The sequence below is a fragment of the Microcaecilia unicolor genome, chromosome 6 (genome assembly GCF_901765095.1).
Source record: "Microcaecilia unicolor chromosome 6, aMicUni1.1, whole genome shotgun sequence".
NCBI classification, from domain to species: domain Eukaryota; kingdom Metazoa; phylum Chordata; class Amphibia; order Gymnophiona; family Siphonopidae; genus Microcaecilia; species Microcaecilia unicolor.
In genome coordinates this window covers 25,672,812-25,694,786 of record NC_044036.1, presented here as the reverse complement: position 1 = coordinate 25,694,786, position 21,975 = coordinate 25,672,812, and the positions used below count along the sequence as shown (strand labels likewise).

The window sequence follows — 21,975 nt, the reverse complement described above, 5'->3', positions numbered from 1 at the left end:
GGGAGATTAAATAAAATTGCTGCCGTCAAATCAATGACGGTCTGAACATCATGAATTCATGGGCAAATTCATTCCAACTGAAACAGAACACTGAAAAAACACACTGCCTCATCCTCTCATCTCAACATAACAAGTACAAACCCACCACCATAAACACCCTAAAACACACCCTCCCTACCTCAGACAGCCTACAATTACTCGGCGTCACAATCGACCGCAACCTTACTCTTGAGAGCCAAGTAAACTCTGTAATAAAGAAAATGTTCTACTCAATGTGGAAACAAACGAATAAAACCTTTCTGAGAGAAACCTTTCGAAACCTAATACAATCAATGGTCCTAAGCCATGCAGACTACTGCAACGCTATCTATGCGGGATGTAAAGAACAACTCACAAAATAACTCCAGACTGCCCAAAACACAGCTGCCAGGCTGATATTTGGTAAATCACGTTTCGAAAGTGCTAAACCCCTCCAAGAAAAGCTGCAGTGGCTCACAATCAAAGAACGTATCACCTTCAAAATCTGCACCTTTGTCCACAAAATTATCTACAGCGTAGTCCCAGGATACATGACAGACCTCATAGATCTACCACCCAGAAACAGAAGCGGATCATCACGTTCATACCTAAACTTACTTTACCCAAATTGTAAAGGACTTAAATACAAAACAACTTACGCATCCAGCTTCTCCTACGTAAGTGCACAACTATGGAATGGACTCCCAAAAGCTGTAAAAACAATCCACGACCATCTAAACTTCAGAAAATCACTAAAAACCAATCTCTTCAAAAAGGCTCACCCCACCGATCCAACATAACTCCCAACACCCAGCAAAACCAATGATCGTAATGGACAATATACAATGTTCATCCCCTTTCGACCTTCAAGGTGCCTGATACACACCTACCTCATTCGACCACTATACAACCTATATTTGTTATCTACTGACTGGTGAACGCATTTGCGGTATTATGTAAGCCACACTGAGCCTGCAAATAGGTGGGAAAATGTGGGGTACACATGGAACAAATAAATAAATAAATTAATTAAATAATGGAAGGCTAAAATGTTTAATGCTTGTTTGTCTTGCTGAGCATAAGTTGTGGATTTTACTGTATAGACTGGTTTCAAATAGCCCTCTTAAGTGTTACCTGCTGAAGAAAAATGTTTCCAGCCACCACCTTATTCAGAGATCAGTCAAAGGGATTAAAATCTAACTTAGCTATCATAAGCTAGAATACTTCGGGATTGGAGGAAACGTACTTAGTTGGTTCAAAGGCTTCCTAACCGCAAGAACATACCAAGTGAGATCAAATTCGAATACATCAGCACCATGGAAACCAGAATGCGGAGTATCCCAGGTATCACCGCTTTCACTGACCCGTTTCAACCTAATGATGACACCTCTGGCCAAATCCCTATCCAAACAAGGCTTTAATCCCTATATCTACGCAGATGATGTCACGATCTACATCCCGTTCAAACACGATCCAACAGAAATCACAAATGAAATCAATCACAGCCTCCAAATCATGAACCAAAATAACCAAAGGAATGGTAACTAAACGACTCACAAACTATGTAAACAAACACTCAATACTGCATGATGCCCAATCAGGATTCCGGTCGAATCATAGCACAGAAACAGTATTAGTCACCCTTATGACTAAATTTAAACAAATAATTGCGACTGGCAACAACATACTCCTCCTACAATTTGACATGTCAAGTGCCTTCGATATGGTTGACCACGGAATCCTATTACACATACTTGAATACTTTGGCATTGGAGGAAATGTCCTGAACTGGTTCAAGGGGTTCCTAACCCAGCGTTCGTATCAAGTCACATCAAATTCAACCACGTCTATGACATGGACACCTGAATGCGGAGTACCACAAGGATCACCCCTCTCACCAACCATTTTCAACCTAATGATGATCCCTTTGGCAAAACTCCTATCAAACCAGAACCTCAACCCATATATATATGCTGATGATGTGACAATATACATCCCTTTCAAACAAGACATCAAATAAATCTTCAATGAAATCAAAGTCTACATATCATGAACACATGGGCTGATGCATTTCGTCTGAAATTAAATGCAGAAAAAACTCAATGCCTGATACTCACCTCCCAATACAACACGAAGGAATTTACCGCTATAAACACACCAAACCTAAACCTTCCAATCTCAGAAACGCTAAAAATCCTTGGAGTCACTATCGATCGCCACCTAACACTCAAAACTCACGCAAACAACACAACTAAAAAGATGTTTTACTGCATGTGGAAATTGAAAAGGATAAGACCATTCTTCCCAAGATCCGTTTTTCGCAGCCTAGTGCAATCCCTTGTACTCAGCCATCTGGATTACTGCAACTCACTATACGCAGGTTGCAAAGAGCAAATACTGAGGAAACTTCAAACAGCCCAGAATACAGCAGCCAGACTCATCTTCGGAAAACCAAAATATGAAAGTGCAAAACCATTACGAGAGAAACTACACTGGCTTCCCCTCAAGGAACGCGTCACTTTTAAAGTATGCACATTAGTTCATAAAATCATTCAAGGCAAAGCCCTAGCCTACATGTCTGAGTTAATAGACTTACCACCCAGAAACGCTAAAAGATCATCCCGAACCTTCCTCAACCTCCACTTCCCTAATTGCAAGGGCTTGAAATACAAGACGCTACACGCATCAACCTTTTCTCACATGAGCACGCAATTTTGGAATACACTGCCGCGCAACTTAAGAACGATCTACGAGCAAGCTTCCTTCCGCAAATCATTGAAGACCCATCTTTTTGAAATAATTTACGGAAAGAGCCAAAACACATAAAGTCCACACTCTCTGTTCATAAATGCATTATACATCCACTTCTGAACTCTCATCCCCCATAATCTCACATCACTCATACCTTCACTCACAGAAATATTTATACCATATGTCTTCGTGGATTAATATTGCCCTTTAAGCTTCCCATCGTCTCCTTCCAATGTTTCAAGATTTGTGTTCCATTGTTATATTCCTCAACGATACTTCGATTGTCTCGCATAACTCTGCACAATGTAATCCATAACCAAGTTGTAACAAATTGTATTTCCATTATTCATATCATATTGTAAGCCACACTGAGCCCGCAAAAAGGTGGGAAAATGTGGGATACAAATGCAATAAATAATTAAATAAATAAATAAACTCATGGGCAGATGCATTTCAACTAAAACTCAACGCAGAAAAAACACAATGCCTCATCCTCTCATCACAACACGAGCAAACCCACCACCATAAACACCCCAAACTATACCCTTCCTGTCTCAGATAGCCTGAAAATACTTCGAGTTACAATTGACCGAAATCTCACACTAGAAAGCCATGCGAAAAATACAACAAAGAAAATGTTCCATTCAATGTGGAAACTCAAAAGAGTAAAACCTTTCCTCCCAAGGGAAATATTCCGCGGCCTGGTACAATCAATGCAAAGAACAAATCATTAAGAAACTCCAAACAGCCCAAAACACAGCAGCCAGACTCATATTTGGAAAAACGAAATACACAAGCGCTAAACCCCTAAGAGAAAAACTACACTGGCTCCCACTCAAAGAACGTATTGTGTTCAAAAGCTGCACTCTGGTTCATAAAATCATTTCCGGCGAGGCCCCAGTCTATATGTCAGACCTCATAGACTTACCATCTAGGAACACTAAAAGCTCAGCACGCACATTGCTGAACCTCCACTACCCCAGCTGCAAAGGACTAAAATATAAATTAACAAATGCATCCAGCTTCTCCTACATAAGCAAGCAGCTATGGAATGCACTACCACTCACCGTGAAAAAAAAATGCGCAACCGAAATGACTTTCGGAGATCACTGAAGACCAACCTGTTCAATAAGGCATACCACAATGATCCATCTTAAACACCAGACAACGAAACGCAAACCAGAACTGGATAAAACCTAACTCTCTATACTCGACTACCAAGATCTACTCTACCACGAATGAACTTTAACACAATACCTCTTCATCTCTCATTCCGAATATGAACTCTTTACACTTGACTGCTTATCAACTCTGTCAATCATGAACTTTAATGTAATACCACTTAAGCCACATTGAGCCTGCAAATAGGTGGGAAAATGTGGGATACAAATGCAACAAATAAATAAATAAGACTGTCCCACATAAACTTCTGTTCAATTCCTCCTCAAACATCAGATGACACAACTTCATGAGTCTCATAAAAGGAGGCAGGTCGTTCTGGGTCACCAGAAAGAATGCATCAATGGCAAACATAGAGGTCCTCAGAAATTCATGCAACCCTTCTACTGTCTTTAGAAAGTGAACAACTCTACCAACATATGACAAATGCTGCATCTCACTGCTTTTGGCATCATACAACAGTAGTAAACCATGCTGATTTCTTGGGCTTCATCCAATGCCCGACATCAGTAGCCTCCAGTGCCAGAACATATGCAGCAGAACCCTTTGCCTGCACTGAATGTCCGGGGGAATGCGATAAGCTCCTATCCCCCCCCCCCCCCACACACACACACCTTCTACCAGGGCTGTGTCCAAAGTGTGAAAATTGCTCCTTCATCAATGTATCAGAAACAGGCAATGCAGATTTGGGGTCCACAAACACCAATGCCTCTGAAACAAAGAGTTACTAGGTGGGAGGGTTGGACTTCAAGGCCAGGCTACAGAAATGTTCATGCTTTTCTCCTGGAAGCCTCAGCATCTTTCAGAGAGGTGTCACAAACTAGGATATAGTGTTTGAGCCTGAGACAATGTATATAAGTTGTCATGAAGATAGATGACAGAAATCATGGAACTGCAACATGCATACTTTTAGAAGTCGCCGGCATGCATCTCTAACATTGTTGGAAAAAAATGTACAATGTGAAATCAAATGATGCAATTCTATCAAAACCTGACCAGTACTATAGTGCATACCAAAGTCTAAAATAATTGCTTGGGTCTGCAGCTGTAAAGAAGAAAGGAAACTTGAAAAAGGTTCAGAAATTTTAGAGAGTCTAATGAGGTCGGGAACAGTGAAAAGAATGAAACTGAAGAGGCTCACTCAATGAGAAATGCTGAAATTAAGCAAAAAAAATGTGAAAAAGGAACCAGGTCCATGGGGAGCTGTGAACAAAACAAACCATAAAAAAAACAAAAGGAGCTCTCCATGAGAGATGCAGGTTGTCCTTTACATTCTAGGACATGAGAAAAGTTCCAAAAGCTTCTGGAAAAAGTTCCAAGCCAGACTTCATCTAACTGTGTTGCTCTCTCTTGTGGGCACTGCTACCTTGGTTGCCCATAGGGATACCAAAGAAAGCAAAAAACAAAAACCAAGAAACAGGAAAAACTCTCCAAAGAACATAGTACAATTCCAACACATTTTGAACGAGGGGAAGAAATGAAAATGGCTGGAAAATAGAGACCCATCTAATGCTGGTTCATGTCTAAAAAAACAGACACAGAAAAATGTTTAAATTTCACATTTCAACAGTTTCAACTACACAAAGTGAAAGACTATTTGAACACTTCTTAATCGTACTGTTTAACACCATGAGCAAAAAATGGTAGCTATAGAAGAATCTACATGCAAAGAAAAGATGATCACTTTCAGAGCATGTTAACCTATGAAAAGTGAGCAACAATTTAAAAAGGGCATTTTAGAGCACCGGAAAGAAGCAGCAGAAAAAAGAAAGCACGCTGTAGATGAAGGGAAAAGCAGGTGTTTCTGTGCTCAGATGATTGAAGCTAGAATGTTCTGCAAATACAGATTGATTAGATTTAAACTTACTATAAGTCCATCTGCGTGCTTCTCCTCATTACTTTGGTCCTTAAGAAAAAAATGTTAAAAATGTAAACATGCATCAGTATTCTTAGTGTTTCATCAGCTGTTACAGTGTTAAATGACTGTCACTTGCTTGCTCATATATTTAATACTAAACATAGTGCATGTTCTCCAGGGTACAAATTCAAATCAACAACAGTTCTTTTCACAAACCTTGGTGCTTATGCTTATGTTCATACAGCATATGCTAGTTTGCATTTTTCCAAGATTATTATTATTTCTAGTCAATGTGCTTTCTTTGCACAAACATTGAAGTATGCAAAAAAGTAGTCACTGACCAAAACCAAAGAAAGCCATCCAAAAGCGTCACATACTTTTACCAATCCACAAAATACACATTTCTAAACAGATACTGCTAATTTTTATTTAAAGGACATTATGTTGCTAAATTCCCAGATTAAAAAAAAAACTGTGGCAGCCACAGATTGATTTGGGGGAAATAAAACCATGCTCCATCTGCTGAGAAAATGGCAAAATAGCAAGCAAGCAGTACTAATACCAAGCACACAAAAAGAAGCTGTCAAATTATATATTCATAAACAAATAAAGTAGTATGTTCTCCCAAAATATGAGTACGCCAAAATGCTGTACAATTTTACATTGTACAAAAGATCTTTCAGAAATTACACTATTTATTGAAAGCTGAAATGTGCAGGTCTTTTTCTGCCGTCATCTACTATGTTATTATGTTATGTGATGTTATCCTTTTCATGGCAGGACTGGTATGGTTTCTAAAGAATACTTTTGCATCAGCCTTTTTGCACACATGGTTCTAAACACCCAAGATAAACCAACAGTTTTCTCTATATTTCCATGGTTTCTTCAAGATGCTGTTGTTTCAACTGACCTAATTGCTACCATTTAAAGGGAACACCCAAGCTCACTCAGGGGGGAGATGAACAAAGCAAGCTGGGCTTGAAACATTTGTTAGACCAGTTTTAGTCAGTTTAGTCTTCACATTATGGTACGTGTAATGCACAAAGGGTCTCAGCACTGCTTTTAATGTTCACGGAAGCAGTGAACGAAAATGCTATGCAAATCTATGAATGCAAGCTCATTGGTATTAAAATAAGCATTCAGTGTGACATTTTCCGGCATCTCTGAGCTGACGTTGTGTGAGGGCAACTTCTCAGTGCAGCAGTCTGGCGGCATGTTCTAATAGTATCTGAATGCATATGTATAGGGAAAAATGCCATCTGCATGTATTTATGTGTGTTTTCCTCCTGTCGGAAAGCAATGCGCTTGCATTTTTTATTAATTATCTGCACATGGCTAGGAAATGTCCTGTCCATTTGTTGTCTATAGGGATATACCATGTGCGTGTATTATATATGTGTGTGTTCCACAAGTAGTGTCATGGAATAAACAACGAATCAATGAATTGAGAAGGAGTGTGACTGCTGGGCAGATTGGATGGACCGTTCAGGTCTTCATCTGCCTTCACTTACTATGTTATGTAATCCTCATGTCTATGATGCGGTTGTTTCCATTCTGAGTTTTTATGGGCTTGCGCAATACATCAACGCTTACCGTGAGACCGTTCTGAGCATGTGCTAGGGCTGTCTCTACCAGGCTGCATGCAGACTTTCTGCATATCTCATTTGCATGCAGTTTCTTTTGAGCATTGATCGCTATTCCGCGTATCTCATTTGCAAGCAGTTTCCTTTGAGCATTGATCGCTGTCCCATTTATCAGTAAGTTCAGCAGTAGCTATTTACGTACACGGATTCCAACAGCAATTTGATCCCCCCCCCCCTCTTCTCAGGCAGTTCCTTGACTCTGACCTGTCCATCCCCAAAACTGGCTCCATAATTCCACTTCTTTTATGGCTAAAAATTAAGCCAGGCAATTCACAATTCAGAAACAAGTGATTCAACAGCAATGCTGATAAACTACAGCTACATCTCTAGTGGTGGCCAAAACAGGGACTCTCCCCTCCCCCCCCCCCCCCCAATCTTGCCTTATTTGGGACATTTAATTTTAACTGAAAAAGAATTGAGACACTTCATAAATTTACTTTATAGTGAATTAGCTTTTTTTAAAATTCTTATAGGTTTTTAAGGTTTCTAGTAAAAAAAAAAAAAAAAGGATTTTTTTTAGGATCGTTTCCTTTAAATTTACAAAGGGGCAATTTTCAAATGACATATCTTTGAGCAAAGTCTGCAGCTACTTTTTACAGAAATGCTGTCCTCATGAAAATTACTTATTTCTTTTCAGAATCATGAAAATCATAAAAAGGTAAAACATTTTGACTTAGGAAAACTATTATATAGTGGTTTAAAATTTTTTTTTTTTTTACTTAGCTAATAGAATTCTCTTTTCCACTTCAAAGCCTACCTGACTGATATCAATGGCAACCTCTGGAAAACCCAAAAGCTTCCTGCTTCTCCGATGCTGGCAGGTTACTTAAATAATACAAAACAAAGCTTTTTTTTTCCTTTTAATATCAACATCATAAAATGGACTACACTGTTTGACCTCTCTAGTTCTAAAAAAGAAGCCAGCATGGTAGAGATCTGGAAATGTGTTCTCAGGTGCAAAAAGCTCAATGAGTGTACGGTCGAGGATATTAGTAAAACTTGATACAAAGTCAATTGCATAATTCTTCCATAACCTTTATCTTATTCCTGATTGAGGAAGGAGAGTAAGTCTACAAATAATACTTACAGCTAAGTCACAATGTGTTTGCTTTTGCTCCTTGTCATCCTCTTAGATCGTCTATTTCATGTGAGATCATAAGCACTCTAACTTGCCATTCATTGCGAAAGTGACATCCTCCATGTAAGGCGATTTCCCCAAAAAACACATCACGCACCTTCCTAAGGTATCACCTTCTTAAACATTATAAAAAGCCCTACTCAATTATTGAGTCAGCAGGCTAAAAGGGATAATGTACATGTACCATGATGCCACAAGCAAATGAAAATAAGCTCCGGCGGGAATAAGCACAAAGCAGCTGACAAAAAAAAAAAACCCAACCCACTCAGCTGTCTTGGTATAGAGTCCTTATTGATAAACAAGGGAAAAAAACATTTTAAAATAGCTTCCCAGGCTGAAATTTTTAACAAAGCATCACTCTTTTTATATGAGATCAGCATATGGAAATAAAGAAAAATGTAGGAGACCAGATCTATCAGTTTTAACATTTTTATGCTTATGACCTCTCAAGACTCATATTAATAAAGAAAAGGATATTTGAAATGTTAGCCTGCCTTTTCGAAATACAACTCAAATCACCTTGCAGTACTTTCTAAATCGAGGTATAGGAGCCAAATTTTCAAAATGATTGGTGGTACTCAACTCGACTCACATTATGTCCGTAAAGAAAAATAAAGCATGGTGGGATATGGACACAACTGACCAGGCCATATTTAAATGTAGGGCATAGCAGGTAGCGCGAGCTCTGAAAAGATTTGTTGCTAAAAAGAAGAGCTAGGGAAGCACTGAATGTCTCACCAACCAATTTACCCCACATTGCTTTTCTTCTCCTCTCTCCCCCTCCTACCCACAGCCCATCCCCTTCCAATTCAGCATGGCCCATCTGTACCCAGCCAACAATCAGATGGGATGACTGTTTTATTTTTGTGGAAAAGGAGCATGATGTTCCTCTCCATTTCTCTTTCAATTTGAAAATTGACTATACACCCCCTCCCATTACAGACCTTTTTCAGATCATAGCATCACATACTGCCACAACTCCCTCTGCTCTCCCATGTCCATTTAGTAAAATAACTTATTTATCCTGGTGACTGTAGGGCTGGAGGAGAATGACAAAATACCAACTATTCCCAATCCTTGACCAGCACAGCTAGCCTTGTATCCTCTTGTCTCTGCTTACTCTTGGTCTTCTCTTTTGCTTCCTCTCAACTTTCACAATCTTTGTTATGAATTCTTTTCCAGTTTTCTTCTCATTTCTTTCTTCTCTACTCCATATGTTTGTCTTTCCATAGCCTGTCTCTTTACCGTCTCTCATTTCCCAGCCTTCTAGTCTCACCCCTTGCCACCTCACACCTTCAAGTCATCTCCTCTTCTCTCCATCATAAACTTTTTTTCTCTCACCTTTCTCTAAATCCAACATATCTACACTTCATCTCTTTCAGCTATTCTTTCCTCTGCAGTTTGTGTTCCCCCTGCCTGCTCTTCTCTCTCCCAAAATCATGTCTTCTGCTCCCTGCAACTTTTCCTCAACACAGTCCTTGCTCCCTCTGAGCTCCTCTCACCCTCAGACTTTCTTTTCCACTCACAGTTGCTGTCCCCATCACTCAGTTTCTCCTGCCCTTTAGAACTGCATTCAACCATTTCTACCTCCTTACAGCAATATTCTCTCTCCCAACCAGTAACCCCCTTCAATTCCCTTCATCCTCCGTAGCTCCCACATCTCCATTCCCAGCCTCTGTCCCCACTACCCAGCCTCTCTTCCCCTTAAAGCAACCTTATCTTTTCAAGATCTTCACAGTAGAATTCTCTATCCCTATCAGTAACCCATTTCAATAACCTTTATCTTTTCCTATCCACCTCTATTCCTCTCCCCACACATCTGCCAATTACACCTCCTTTCTGAGAAGAACTCACTCCTTGGCAGCTCTCCCTCCCTTTCAATTCACTTACCCTTTCCAATTTTTCTCCTTACAGCTCCACACTAGAGAGCTGCATGGGAGCGGGGACAGTGGGATTCCTATAGGTACGGGAGGATCCCCTCCAGGTCTGCGGGGATCCCACGGGGATGGACCCAGGTCTGCGGGGATCCTGCAGGGACAGAAGCAGGTCCACGGGGATCCCACGGAGATGGACCCAGGTCCGCGGTAATCCTGCAGGGATGGACCTGGGTCCTGCGGTATCCCCGCAGAAGTACCTTCCCTCCCTCAAGCATATGGTGACCTCTTAGTTCATACTCAAGGTACCCTGGTGAATTAGTGGCTTTTTCAGGGCAGGAAAGATCCCTCCTTTTTCCTGCCTGCTGCTGTGCCGTTGATCCTCTCGCTGTCTCCACTTTTTTAAAATGGCTGATGAGACTTCCAGCGGTGGCCTCATGAGATTTTCATGGAAGACTTGCAAGGCCAACACTGGAAGTCTCGGCAACCATTTAAAAAAAGCAGAGACAGCGAGAGGATCAGCGGCAGCGGGCAGGAAAGAGTGGGGATCTTTCTTGCCCCAAAGAAGCCACTAGACCACCAGGGTGCCTTGAGGTATGTGCCAGGAGGGCACCCAGGGCCAGAGGGGAGGTGGGTGGATGGATGAAGTTGAAGGCATTTAGGTATATCTCTTTTTTCCTTGCCTTGCGCAGCTCTCATCGCAGTACACTCAAAACTTACAAGCTACTCCATCCACACTGTCGTTCTTTATTGTTGGTGGCATTTTTATTTAATCTCACTTAAATTTTCAAACATGCCGGCTTGTGCAGCATACGGATGTACACAGAGGAAGTATAACAATGGAATAACTTTTCATAGGTAGAGTAGTAATTTGTTATAAATCGTAATCAGTGTATTATTTGGAGGGGTTGGTTATAGGGACACCCTAGCACTGAGATTTGTTTCTACTGGTAAAGGGACACTAAAACAGACAACATGTTATGAGAATCGGGTGCTCAACATTCAGCGTTTCTATTTACTTATTTATGACATTTATATCCCACATTAAACATGAATTAGGTTGAAACGGGAGCATTTAAAATCTTTATTTTTTTTCCTGTGCCTATATCTAAAGAAAAAGATGGCATGTGGGAACTTGCGCCTTTTGTTTTGTGAATTATAGTGGTATATTATAAAAATGCACTTGCCTTTTTTATTACTACTTTTTCACAGAGAGGTATTGAATAATTAGGGAAGGGTTTCCTTCATACAGAAGTTCTGTCCAGCGTCAGTCTAAATGTGCCAACATTGTCCAGTTCAGCACACTATTAGCCGCCAAGTTCATACAAAGTTAATTATGTTCAGTAGAAAATAAAACTGTTGGCTCAGGCTGCTTTGTATGTGAATATTCCATCTCTGTTTCATTATTGCTACCAAGTATTACATATTAAGGGCATTTGCTTTAAACTTTGTTTTAATTCATTTATCCAGTCCTTACATGCACATGATTTTGCTTTTTAATCCCAAAGGTGAATCCTAAGGGTGGTTGAACAATTAGGTATAAATTGTGTTGTTTCTGACTTTACTTGTTTAGGAATTTGAACTGCTTTGGGTCCTGCGCTGATCTGTACATCTACTGTCTTAGCAGAGTATGGAAGAAAATGAATTATGTTACTTTTACTAGTATTGTTACTGCTAGAATCCAGCTTTGTTGGGAGGCGGGTCAAGGTGACTGATGCACGGCAAAGGCTGGGCAGGCCAGGAGCTGGGATGGAGGAGATTCCTTTCAGCGGGGACGAGCTAAGATAGGTTAGATTCCAGAGGAGACGGGTTAAATTTCTGTCCCTATGCAACTCTCCACACTCCACTTGTCCCCATCACCCAGCTTCTTTCCCTTTACAGCTGCTTTCTGCCACCTCCAGAGCTCTCTCTCAAGCCAATAAACCCTTCACCTTTTCCTAGCCCCTCTCCTCCTCTATCAGTACTAATTATTAAACTTCAACTGTCATGCCAATAAAGTTTGACAGTGTCTCATTTCCTTTTCTAGGAAGTGCCTCTATCCTTGGTTACTACAGACAAGGAGGTTTAATGACAAGAGCCAGCATAAGCCTAACTCGCACATTACCTGGGTTGAATTTAGTGGGTGGAGCTTGCTGACATATTGGCCAGAACAAAACAATTGGTATTGAAAGCAATAGCAATACATGAGGTTTTATTAAACATCCTAGGTTTTGCATTCCCTCTGTTAGAAGGGGATTGGAGGGGATGTAAGGGGAGCTGGGGATTGGGGGTCTGTGAAGGGGAGGGTTATATTCAAAATGTATGTATTTGTCAAGGGTAGGGTTACCATATTTGCTTCCCCCCCAAAAAAGAGGACACATGCCCACCATGCCTCCTGTCATATACTGCCCCCCCGTTACACATCCCTAAGGGTGTCCTAGCCTCCCCTCCCCTTACTGTATTGCCCTGGTGGTCTAGTGACCTCTTCAGGGCAGGAAAGAGCCCCCTCTTTCCTGCCTGGAGCACCTGCATACTGTTCCTTCCTGGCTCCGGTCCCGGCGCCGATTCAAAATGGCCACAGAGAGTTGAAGCAGCCTCTCGAGACTTCAACTTCGGCAGCCATTTTGAATCAGCACTGGGACCGTCAACAAGGAACAGAGGGGGCTCTTTCCTGCCCCGAAAAGGTCACTAGACCACCAGGGCAGTACAGTAAGATAAGGGGAGGATAGGACATCACTACGCCCGCCCGTTTGTCCGGAAATCCGGACAGGCTGGCAAAACCCACCTGGTTGTCCGGTTATGTCCGGGTAAAACCAGACATATGGTAACCCTAGTCAAGGGGGGAGGGTTATATTCAAAATGTATATGCCAGTCCTTTACAGCTTGCTTTGTTATTTGTAATGCTGTATGATGGATTTCAGTGCTGCACTATATGTCTATTGCACTGCAAATAACAAAGCCCTTCCCCCCTTCACAGACCCTTCAAAGACTCTCCAAATCCACCCCCTAACTCCCCTTACCCCCCCCCCCCCCCCAGATCCCCTCCTAACAGAGAATGCAAAACCTAGGAGGTTTAATAAAACCTTACAAGCTTGATATTGTTTTCAATAGCAATTGTTTTGTTCTGGCCAATTATGGCGGCTGTGCAGGAGGGGTTGCTTCAGCTCTTTGAGGTCATGCTGGCTCCCATCATTAAACCTCCTTGACTGCAGCTCCCTGGTCTCCCTGAAGCCCATCAGTCAGAAACAGCCAGACAATAAAATGCCACAGCTCCTTCTTCCAAAAAGCTGCAGGGGAAAGGGGGGGAAAGGGAATGGGACTTATATACACCGCCTTTCTGTGGTTTTTCCAACTACATTCAAAGTGGTTTACATATTATATACAGGTACTTATTTGTACCTGGGACAATAGAGGGTTAAGTGACTTGGCCAGAGTCACAAGGAGCTGCAGTGGGAATCAAATCCAGTTCCCCAGGATCAGAGTCCGCTGCACTAACCACTAGGCTGCTCCTCCAGGTGAGAGCATTAACTGGGATACACAAACATTTTCTTCCTGCCTTCCTTTTCTGTCCTGCAGCATGGGGATTTCAGTTCCAAATTTAATAAGGTTTATCAAAAATATTGGGGGTGCCTATGGATACAATAATTCCCTACCCCAAAGAGCATGCAAGCTACAGGCGTACCTAAGGCATCAGGAGACAAAGTAATTTGCTCAATGTTACAAGAAATGTTAGTGGTAGAAGTAGAATTTGTATCCTGGTTTCTCACCCACTGCTCTAACCACTAGAGTGCTGCTTGCCTGACTCAAAGGCTGGCAACCTGTTCCTCTGAGAAAGCCTTTAAATATGTGGACCTAATCGAATTACAGGGACACAACAATCTCTGTTCAAGTCAGTCCAACCTGAAAGCCCACTATTTGTGTCAGGCATTTTCCCCAAGAATTGATGTGACTGCTACTACCTCTCTTGAGTTCCCTTAAATACAGTGAGTCATGGTGTGGCCTACACTTTTGATATTCTCTTCGTTCGTGTACCTTTCCAGTTTAGGAATCATTACATTTGTAACCTTAGCTCCTATTGTTTGATCCCAGTCTGTCTCTTCTTCTTCCCTACTTGTCCCTAGCTTTGTGTGGATTTCTTTGTAATGATTTACAGTATATCAAACATTAAAAATGAGGACAGCTTCAATCATTTTAAACTCTGCAATAACTACAGATTGCTTTTCCACCTATTTAAATGAAATATCTTCAGCACTATACTTTGTAAATCTAGTTCAACTGTATGACTGTAACAAAGGGAAAGACAAAACAGATAGAATGATCCATTTGTGCACCAAATCCTATTAAGTTGGCACACACCAATCTTTATATCATATCATTTAAAACCAATTTTTAAGTTATTACCTGGAAGCACATGACCTGCATCACACAATCAGCAATCAAAAGGCTACACTTGTGGAAAAGCACTTCTACTTAACCTCTTATAGAAAAAGGATAATCATTACACTGTAACCTTACTCTACATACTGAAATCTAAATAGATTTTAAAAAATGAGCCAACACTTAAGAACTACAGGCACTGTGAATGGCTTCAGAGATTTATAGCAAGTAACAATACTCAACCATATCTCAACCAGCACTTCATGTATTTTCATTTCATACACGACATTTATACACAGAAGATTTCATCCTGTAGCCATTATCTTACTCTCATCTGAATTCATAATCCTTTGCTTGTGACTTCAAAATGATTTGCACAGTAGCAGACTGTGATGCTACTAGAACAGGATTCTGCCACAAGGTAAGGACATGAGACACCATACAATCAACAAAGATGTAATATTTTGGGGGGAAATATTCATAGTAAGCCAACCCCCCCCCCCCCCCCCCGAAAAATACATATAAATTGTGTGACTCAAAGGACATATTAAGAAAACATGTTTTAATTTTTTAAAAATACAGTCTAATCCCCCTGTTTACTAAGCAGCGTTAGCGGCTGCTATACACATAGCGTTCAAAGTGGCAATGTGGCTTAGTAAGCAGAGGGCTAAGGGTCCTGTTTACTAAGCAGCATTGTAGGTGCGGTAGAATTATTAAAGCGCGTAAAAAATTATCGTATGCTAACTTTAGACACCCATATATTCCTAGTAAACACCTTTGTAAACAGTGCCCTAAGTGTGTTATTTTATTTTTGATGCATATTGTTGGTAGCAGGGGACTTAGAATTACTAGTCAGCATGAAAATATTTCATTACTCTCATTATAATGAATCACCATCATCACAGTGTAATTTAGAAGACAACCCAGAACTAAAGGACCCCACTTTCCAGGATGCATGAATCCCTCTGTGATTTGGTATGCTGCCTTTGTGTGGTTACAATCAAAGTGGTTTAAATATTATATATATGGAGGCTTAAGTGACTTGCCCAGTCACAAAGAGCTGCAGTGGGAATCAAACCCAGTTCCCTTGGTTCTCGGGCCACTGCACATTCACTGTCCATGGAAATGTGTGGATCTGAAAAACCCCTGTCAGAGACCTCATGTCTCTCAACACGTCCTGAAAGTTTGGGATGAAAAGGACACAAAAGTTATTAAAAGGATACACACACACAGCTGTCTCATAAGACTTCCTTTCCTTTGAAAAGTAGGGTTTAAAAAGTCACTTGGTAGGAATGTGCACATTTGGTTTGCTAGCGTACCTTGAAAAATTTAGTGCACACAAAATTAATTTAATGCATGTCAACCTAAGAATTAACCCACATATAACTGAGTTGTGCATGATTAATTTGTAATCAGCATTAAAAAATTCTTTATTAAAAAATGAATGTCTGCAACAAACAGAAAATAATAACCCAGATACTGAGAAAATAAAAAAATAAAAGAACCCAAACAAAATTTTTTTTTCTACATATATCCCTATTACTTACCAATGTTGTAATGTAGCTGAATTCTCAGCTTAAGAATATAACAACTGCCATACTGGGTCAGATCAATTGTCCACTACACCCAGCATCCTCTTTCCAACAGAGGCCAATCCAGATCACATGTATTCAAAGCATCCCAAAAAGTAGCAAGATCCCATACTAACCCAGACTTTCCGGTCTACCTTATTAACAAGTTTAAGGACTTTTCCACCAGGAATTTGTCCAAACCTTTTATAAACCTAGCTACATTAACTGCTTTTACTACTTGCTCCAGAAATGGAATTCTAATGCTTACATTGCATGAAAAATTATTTTCTCTTGTTTTAAATGTGCTACTATGTAACTTCGTAGTGTTCCCCTAGTCCTTTTTTTACTCTTTCAAAAAGTACATGTACAATCAATTCACTTTTATCTGGTTCATTCCATTCAGGATTTTACAGACCTCTATCATATCTCCCTTCTACTGTCTCATCTCCAAGCTGAAGAACCTACCTCTTTAGCCTTTTCTCATATAAGAATCATTCCATCCCCTTAATCATTTTGGCCACTCTTCTCTGTACCTTTTCCAGTTCCACTATCTCTCTAATGAGATGTGGCGATCAGAATTGCCCATAATGCTCAAGGTGTGGACTCACTATGGGGTGATATAGAGACCTGATAATATTCTTTTTTTTTATTCTCTATTCCTTTTCATTCCGATTGCTTGTTTTGGCTGTTATGAGACACTAAGCATTAGATTTCATCATATTGACCACAAAGACACCAAAATCATTTTCCTCTGTCATAACCATAAAGTGAAACCAATCATCATGTAACTATAATTTTATTTTTCCCAATGTGCATCACTTTGCATTTGTCCACGTTAAATTTCATCTACCATTTGGATGCCCAGTCTTCCAGCTTCCCAAGGTCCTCCTGCAATTTCTCACAGTCCACATGAGACTTAATAACTTTGAAGAATTTTGTGGCATCTACAACTTTGATCACCTCACTCATCATTCTCATTTCCAGATTATTTATATATATATATATATATATATATATATATATATATATATATATATATATATATATATATATATATATATATATATATATATATATTTAAAAGCACCAGTCTAGACACAGATCCTTGCGGCATTCCACTATTCATCTTCCTCCATTTAGAGAGCTAGCCATGTAACGCTATTCTCTGTTTTCTATCTTTTAACCAGTTCCTCCTACCCATGACTTAATTTTAATTTTAACAGGAGTCTCTCATGAAGGCTTTACATAAGAGCTTTCTGAGAATCTAGATACACTACATCAACTGTATTGTAACATTGTATTCTTAAACAAATTACTTTCTTATCTATTATTTGTGGTTATATATCCTATACTGTTTATTGAAAGCCACACTGAACTCAAACTTGTTTGAGATAATGTGGGATATAAATGTCACAAATAAATACATAAACTGGGTCACCTTTATCCACGTGTTTATTCATGCCTTCAAAAATATGTCACAAATTGGTAAGGCAAGATTTATCTTGGCTGAATCCATTTTGATTGTCCAATTAAACCATGTTTGTCTCAGGGGCGTAGCCAGACTTCGGTGGGAGGGGGGTCCAGAGCCCGAGGTGAGGGGGCACATTTTAGCCCCCCCCCCCCCCCCGCCATTGCCAACCCACCGCCACTTTTCACAACCTCTCGACCCCCCCCCCCCCCACGAACCCTCGTTCTGTTCTCTGAGTCTGACGTCCTGCACGTACAACGTGCAGGACGTCAGCATGCAACCGAACAAAGACTTTTTTGACTGCAGGACGAAGAGGACGTCGGCTGGCGGGGATTGGGGTCCCCCGCCAGCAAAACTGAAGGTAGGCGACGGCGGGGGGGGGGGGGGGGTCGAGAGGGTCGTCAGGAGGGGGGGTCCAGGAAGAAATCTACAGGGGCCCAGGCCCCCTCAGGCCCCACGTAGCTACGCCACTGGTTTGCCTATGTCTACGTATTCAGCTTGTATTCTGTGATAGGAGGTGTCAGAGCATAAGGGCAGCCAGTGAAAGTCATACAAGAGACAGTCCAAAAGCCAGGAATTCAACCCCACATTACAGAGCAACTGTTTTTCACGTTTCAAGTTTAATGAATACTTGCTATCGCGCCTATTAACGATGCCAACTAAGCGGCTCACAGACTAAAAAAGAGAAAACAGGAAAAGAAAGAAGGACTGAACATCAAGCAGAGAGAAGGAGAGAGAACTACAATAATCATGACAGTAAAGAGGGGGAAGAGAAGCACACTAGGGAGGAGGAGAATTCTCAAAACCTTATGGTGCCAGGACCTACCCACAGGGCATGCTGCTCTCTGCCATCATAGGGTCCTGTAAATGTGCTCCCTTCCCCCAATGTACAACAGAATATAGCCTTCCTCCTTTTTTTCCCCCTTATAAGGTGGGGATTTGAAAGCAGAGGCTTTGAGGGGAAAGGGAAGTGAGAGACTGCAACTGAAAGTAGGAAAGAAAACCCCCACTGGACTTAAGGAAAAAGGGAAGGGACGCATCTGAAGGTAGGAAAGAAAATCCCCACCATACACTCAAGGGAAAAGTAGGAAGGCTATATTCTGTTGTACACTGGGGGTAGGGAGCACAGGACCCTATGATGGCAGGGAGTAGTACGCCCTGATTTCTCCCAGAAGCTGACATTGCCTTAGTCCTTGTAAACAGCTGGGACTGACCAGAAACCTCCACGAGTTCAGAACAGTCTAAGAATTCTTGCCCTTTAAGAGCTGGGAACTTCAGGAAGACTGAATCATAGTTCCGCCCTGGGACCAATATCACACCAATCAGAGCAAAGGAAAAGGGAGCCTACATTTTCCAAGAGGCAGTATAACTTCCTTCCAGGGAATGGTTAAGAGAGAAATGGGTATGGTTCTCACCCAAACTAAAGCCTGAAGAGCAGAAGCTATGAACCTTGATAGCCTCAAATTACGTTATAGCTCAAGAAAGGGAAGAAGTTAAATAGATTGAGACAAGGACAAATTTCTGAGTAAGGACTATAAGCTAAATAAGTGAATCCACATGAAAGTTTTATTTTTGTTCAGTTTTAAAACAGCTGTGGGGTGGAGGATAGTGATGTTTGACTCTCTTGACTACCCCTGGGGAAAGGGCTGTTTAAGGCTGTACTATATAGGGTGATTGAAATCAGTATTCTTTTCAATTTCAGCCAAAACGGAAACTATGGCCGAAATTTGCTGCTCAGTTTTGGCCAAAACTAACCCAGCCCCCAAACGGAACATCCCATTACCCCTCTTCTCCCCAAACAAAAGGAGACCCTTCCACTATACCTACTATATCATTAGTGTCTAGTCGACAGTTGGGGCAGGACTGATCCCCCAGTCACTCCTGCACACGCCTGTTCTGCTGACAAAACGGCTGCCAGGACCTACTGCAGCAGTATGATACTGCCATGAGAGATCCTGGCAGCCATTTTGAGACTGGAGCAAAACATTACCACATCTTTTTAAAAAGGATCCTTTAGTGTTCCAGCAGGAATGTAAACACAGAAGCTACAAGTGGAAATGAAGTAAAACTGTGGGACATATGGTAATCTGTCCTATATTGTTTTCATTTAACTTAATGTTAGCTATACTGAATAAAATGTTTTATTTACTGATTTTACATTATGTATTGTATTTTAATGAAATATATTTTTCAAAATATATTTTAAGAAAATCAGTTTTAATTTTGCAGTAGCCTCTTTAGGCCCACTAATGAGCTTAAGTTGAGGGTAAAATTTTGAGAGACAATAAACACTTTTAATGTGAAATTTTTTGAAATGATGAATATTCCTTTCACAATTTCTGAATGTTAAAAAATTATTTTTTTCTAAAGACTTGAAGGTTTGATAGCTTAGTAGTTTTACAGTATGGATCTTATGCCATACTGTATGCCAATGATGTGCAACTACTCATACTCATTAAACCAGCTCTATTTATCTGCAAGAGTTGAGTCCCCGAGGGCGAAGTTTGCTCTTCAATACTATATAATATTGTGCTTTATAGGGATCTATTGAAGACTAAGCTGTTAAACCAATTAGCTTCCTTGGGGGGAGGGGGGTTCCCCTGGGCTATCAGAGTACAAGCCTAGGGGGATGTAGGGAGGGAAGGGTAGGAGAGGATAGGGGGCTAGGGGTGGGCGAGCTACAGTTGGGTTGAGGTTTTTCTTCTATTATAAATATTAAAGTTCTTTTTATCAAACTGTTATATTGTTGGCTAAGTTATACTGAGGCTAAAGATTGTGTTTGTTATTTGTGATGCACAACTATTCATCAAAAAAATTGTTTAAAACTAAACCAGCTCTATTCACATCTTTTAAGTAATTTGCCTTTCTAACAGCAATTCAAACTCTGTCTGAATCCAAACAAAAGAGGTTATCTTGGTTTATAACACGTGGACATGTATCTGACTTCAAAATACCATTTGGGAAGAATTAACTCTCCTTAAAAAAAATCACGTCCGGAATCTTGGGATACTGCTAGGCTCACTTTGATCCTGTAAATTCAAACAACTATTAAAAAAATATTTTTATCACCTGCAACTATGAAATCTCTCTCCATATATATTGAAAATACAAGTTTGACCACAATGGTCCATGCTGTGATAACATCATGACTGGACTACTGTAAAGTGAAGTTACTCACCTGTAGCAGGCCAAGTATTCTCACAACTGGGGTGATGCCATCAGACACAGCCCAGTGCGGACGCTGACTATCAAGATTAGTGTAGAATTTTCCAGCAGCACCCCACTGCGCATGGGTTGGTACCTTTCCACCTGACACACAAGCGCAGGTCCCTCAGTCATATAAAATAGTTAAAGAATACAACTCTAAATGGAGGAGGGAGCGTATGTGAGAATCCTTGGCCTGCTGTCCTCAGAAAACACCTGCTACAGGTGAGTAACTTTGCTTTCTCTGAGGACAAGCTAACAGGCTCACCAAAAACACAAATGCTAGGATAATAGGGACCTGAAATGTCAAAAAGACAGTTAACCCGAAACTATTTATATACTAGCTATGAAGGTGCAGTCTGGAAATAAAGAAAATTGGGCCTAGGTTTTGTGGGGGGGGGGGGGGGGGGGGAAGTTGGATTCTAGACACCTAAAAAATTCTTCAGGACTGCCTGCCTAAACCAGATGTACTACTACTACTTATTTCTATAGCGCTACTAATCGTATGCAGCGCTACATACTGGACATGAAGAGAGAGTCCCTGCTCAACAGAGCTTACAATCCTTCCTAGGCAGCCAACTCTGGAATGCCTTCCCCAGACCTATCCGATCAATCTGCGAATATCTACCCTTCCGGAAAGCAGTGAAAACCCATCTGTTCAAGCAAGCCTATCCAAATGAGCCAGACTAATTCTTACAAACCCATCTATCCAACACATACCTAGACGACAACGACATAGACCCAGACTATATCTCCCATCTTTCTCACTTCTCCATTGCCTATCTCTACTTACTTATCCCTTTTATTATTCTGCTATTCTTAATTTATACTTTCTCTAACAAAATGCTGTATTCCCTATTAATATGTAAGCCGAATTGAACCTGCTTTGAGTAGGAAAGCGCGGGATACAAATGT

At 40.8% G+C, this 21,975-nt stretch overlaps 1 protein-coding gene across 12 annotated transcripts in view; it reads right to left on the bottom strand.

Moving 5' to 3' along the window:
- The window catches only part of OSBPL9 (oxysterol binding protein like 9), a 272,285-nt gene that overhangs the window by 93,660 nt on the left and 156,650 nt on the right, over positions 1-21,975 (bottom strand). For 8 of the 12 annotated variants that reach the window (XM_030205278.1, XM_030205282.1, XM_030205281.1 and 5 more), the window contains one exon: positions 5,816-5,854. The exons of the other annotated variants lie outside the window; for them this stretch is intronic. In XM_030205278.1, coding sequence (XP_030061138.1) covers positions 5,816-5,854 — 39 coding nt within the window. The remainder of the gene's footprint in view (positions 1-5,815; positions 5,855-21,975) is intronic. 12 annotated transcript variants of the gene reach the window in all.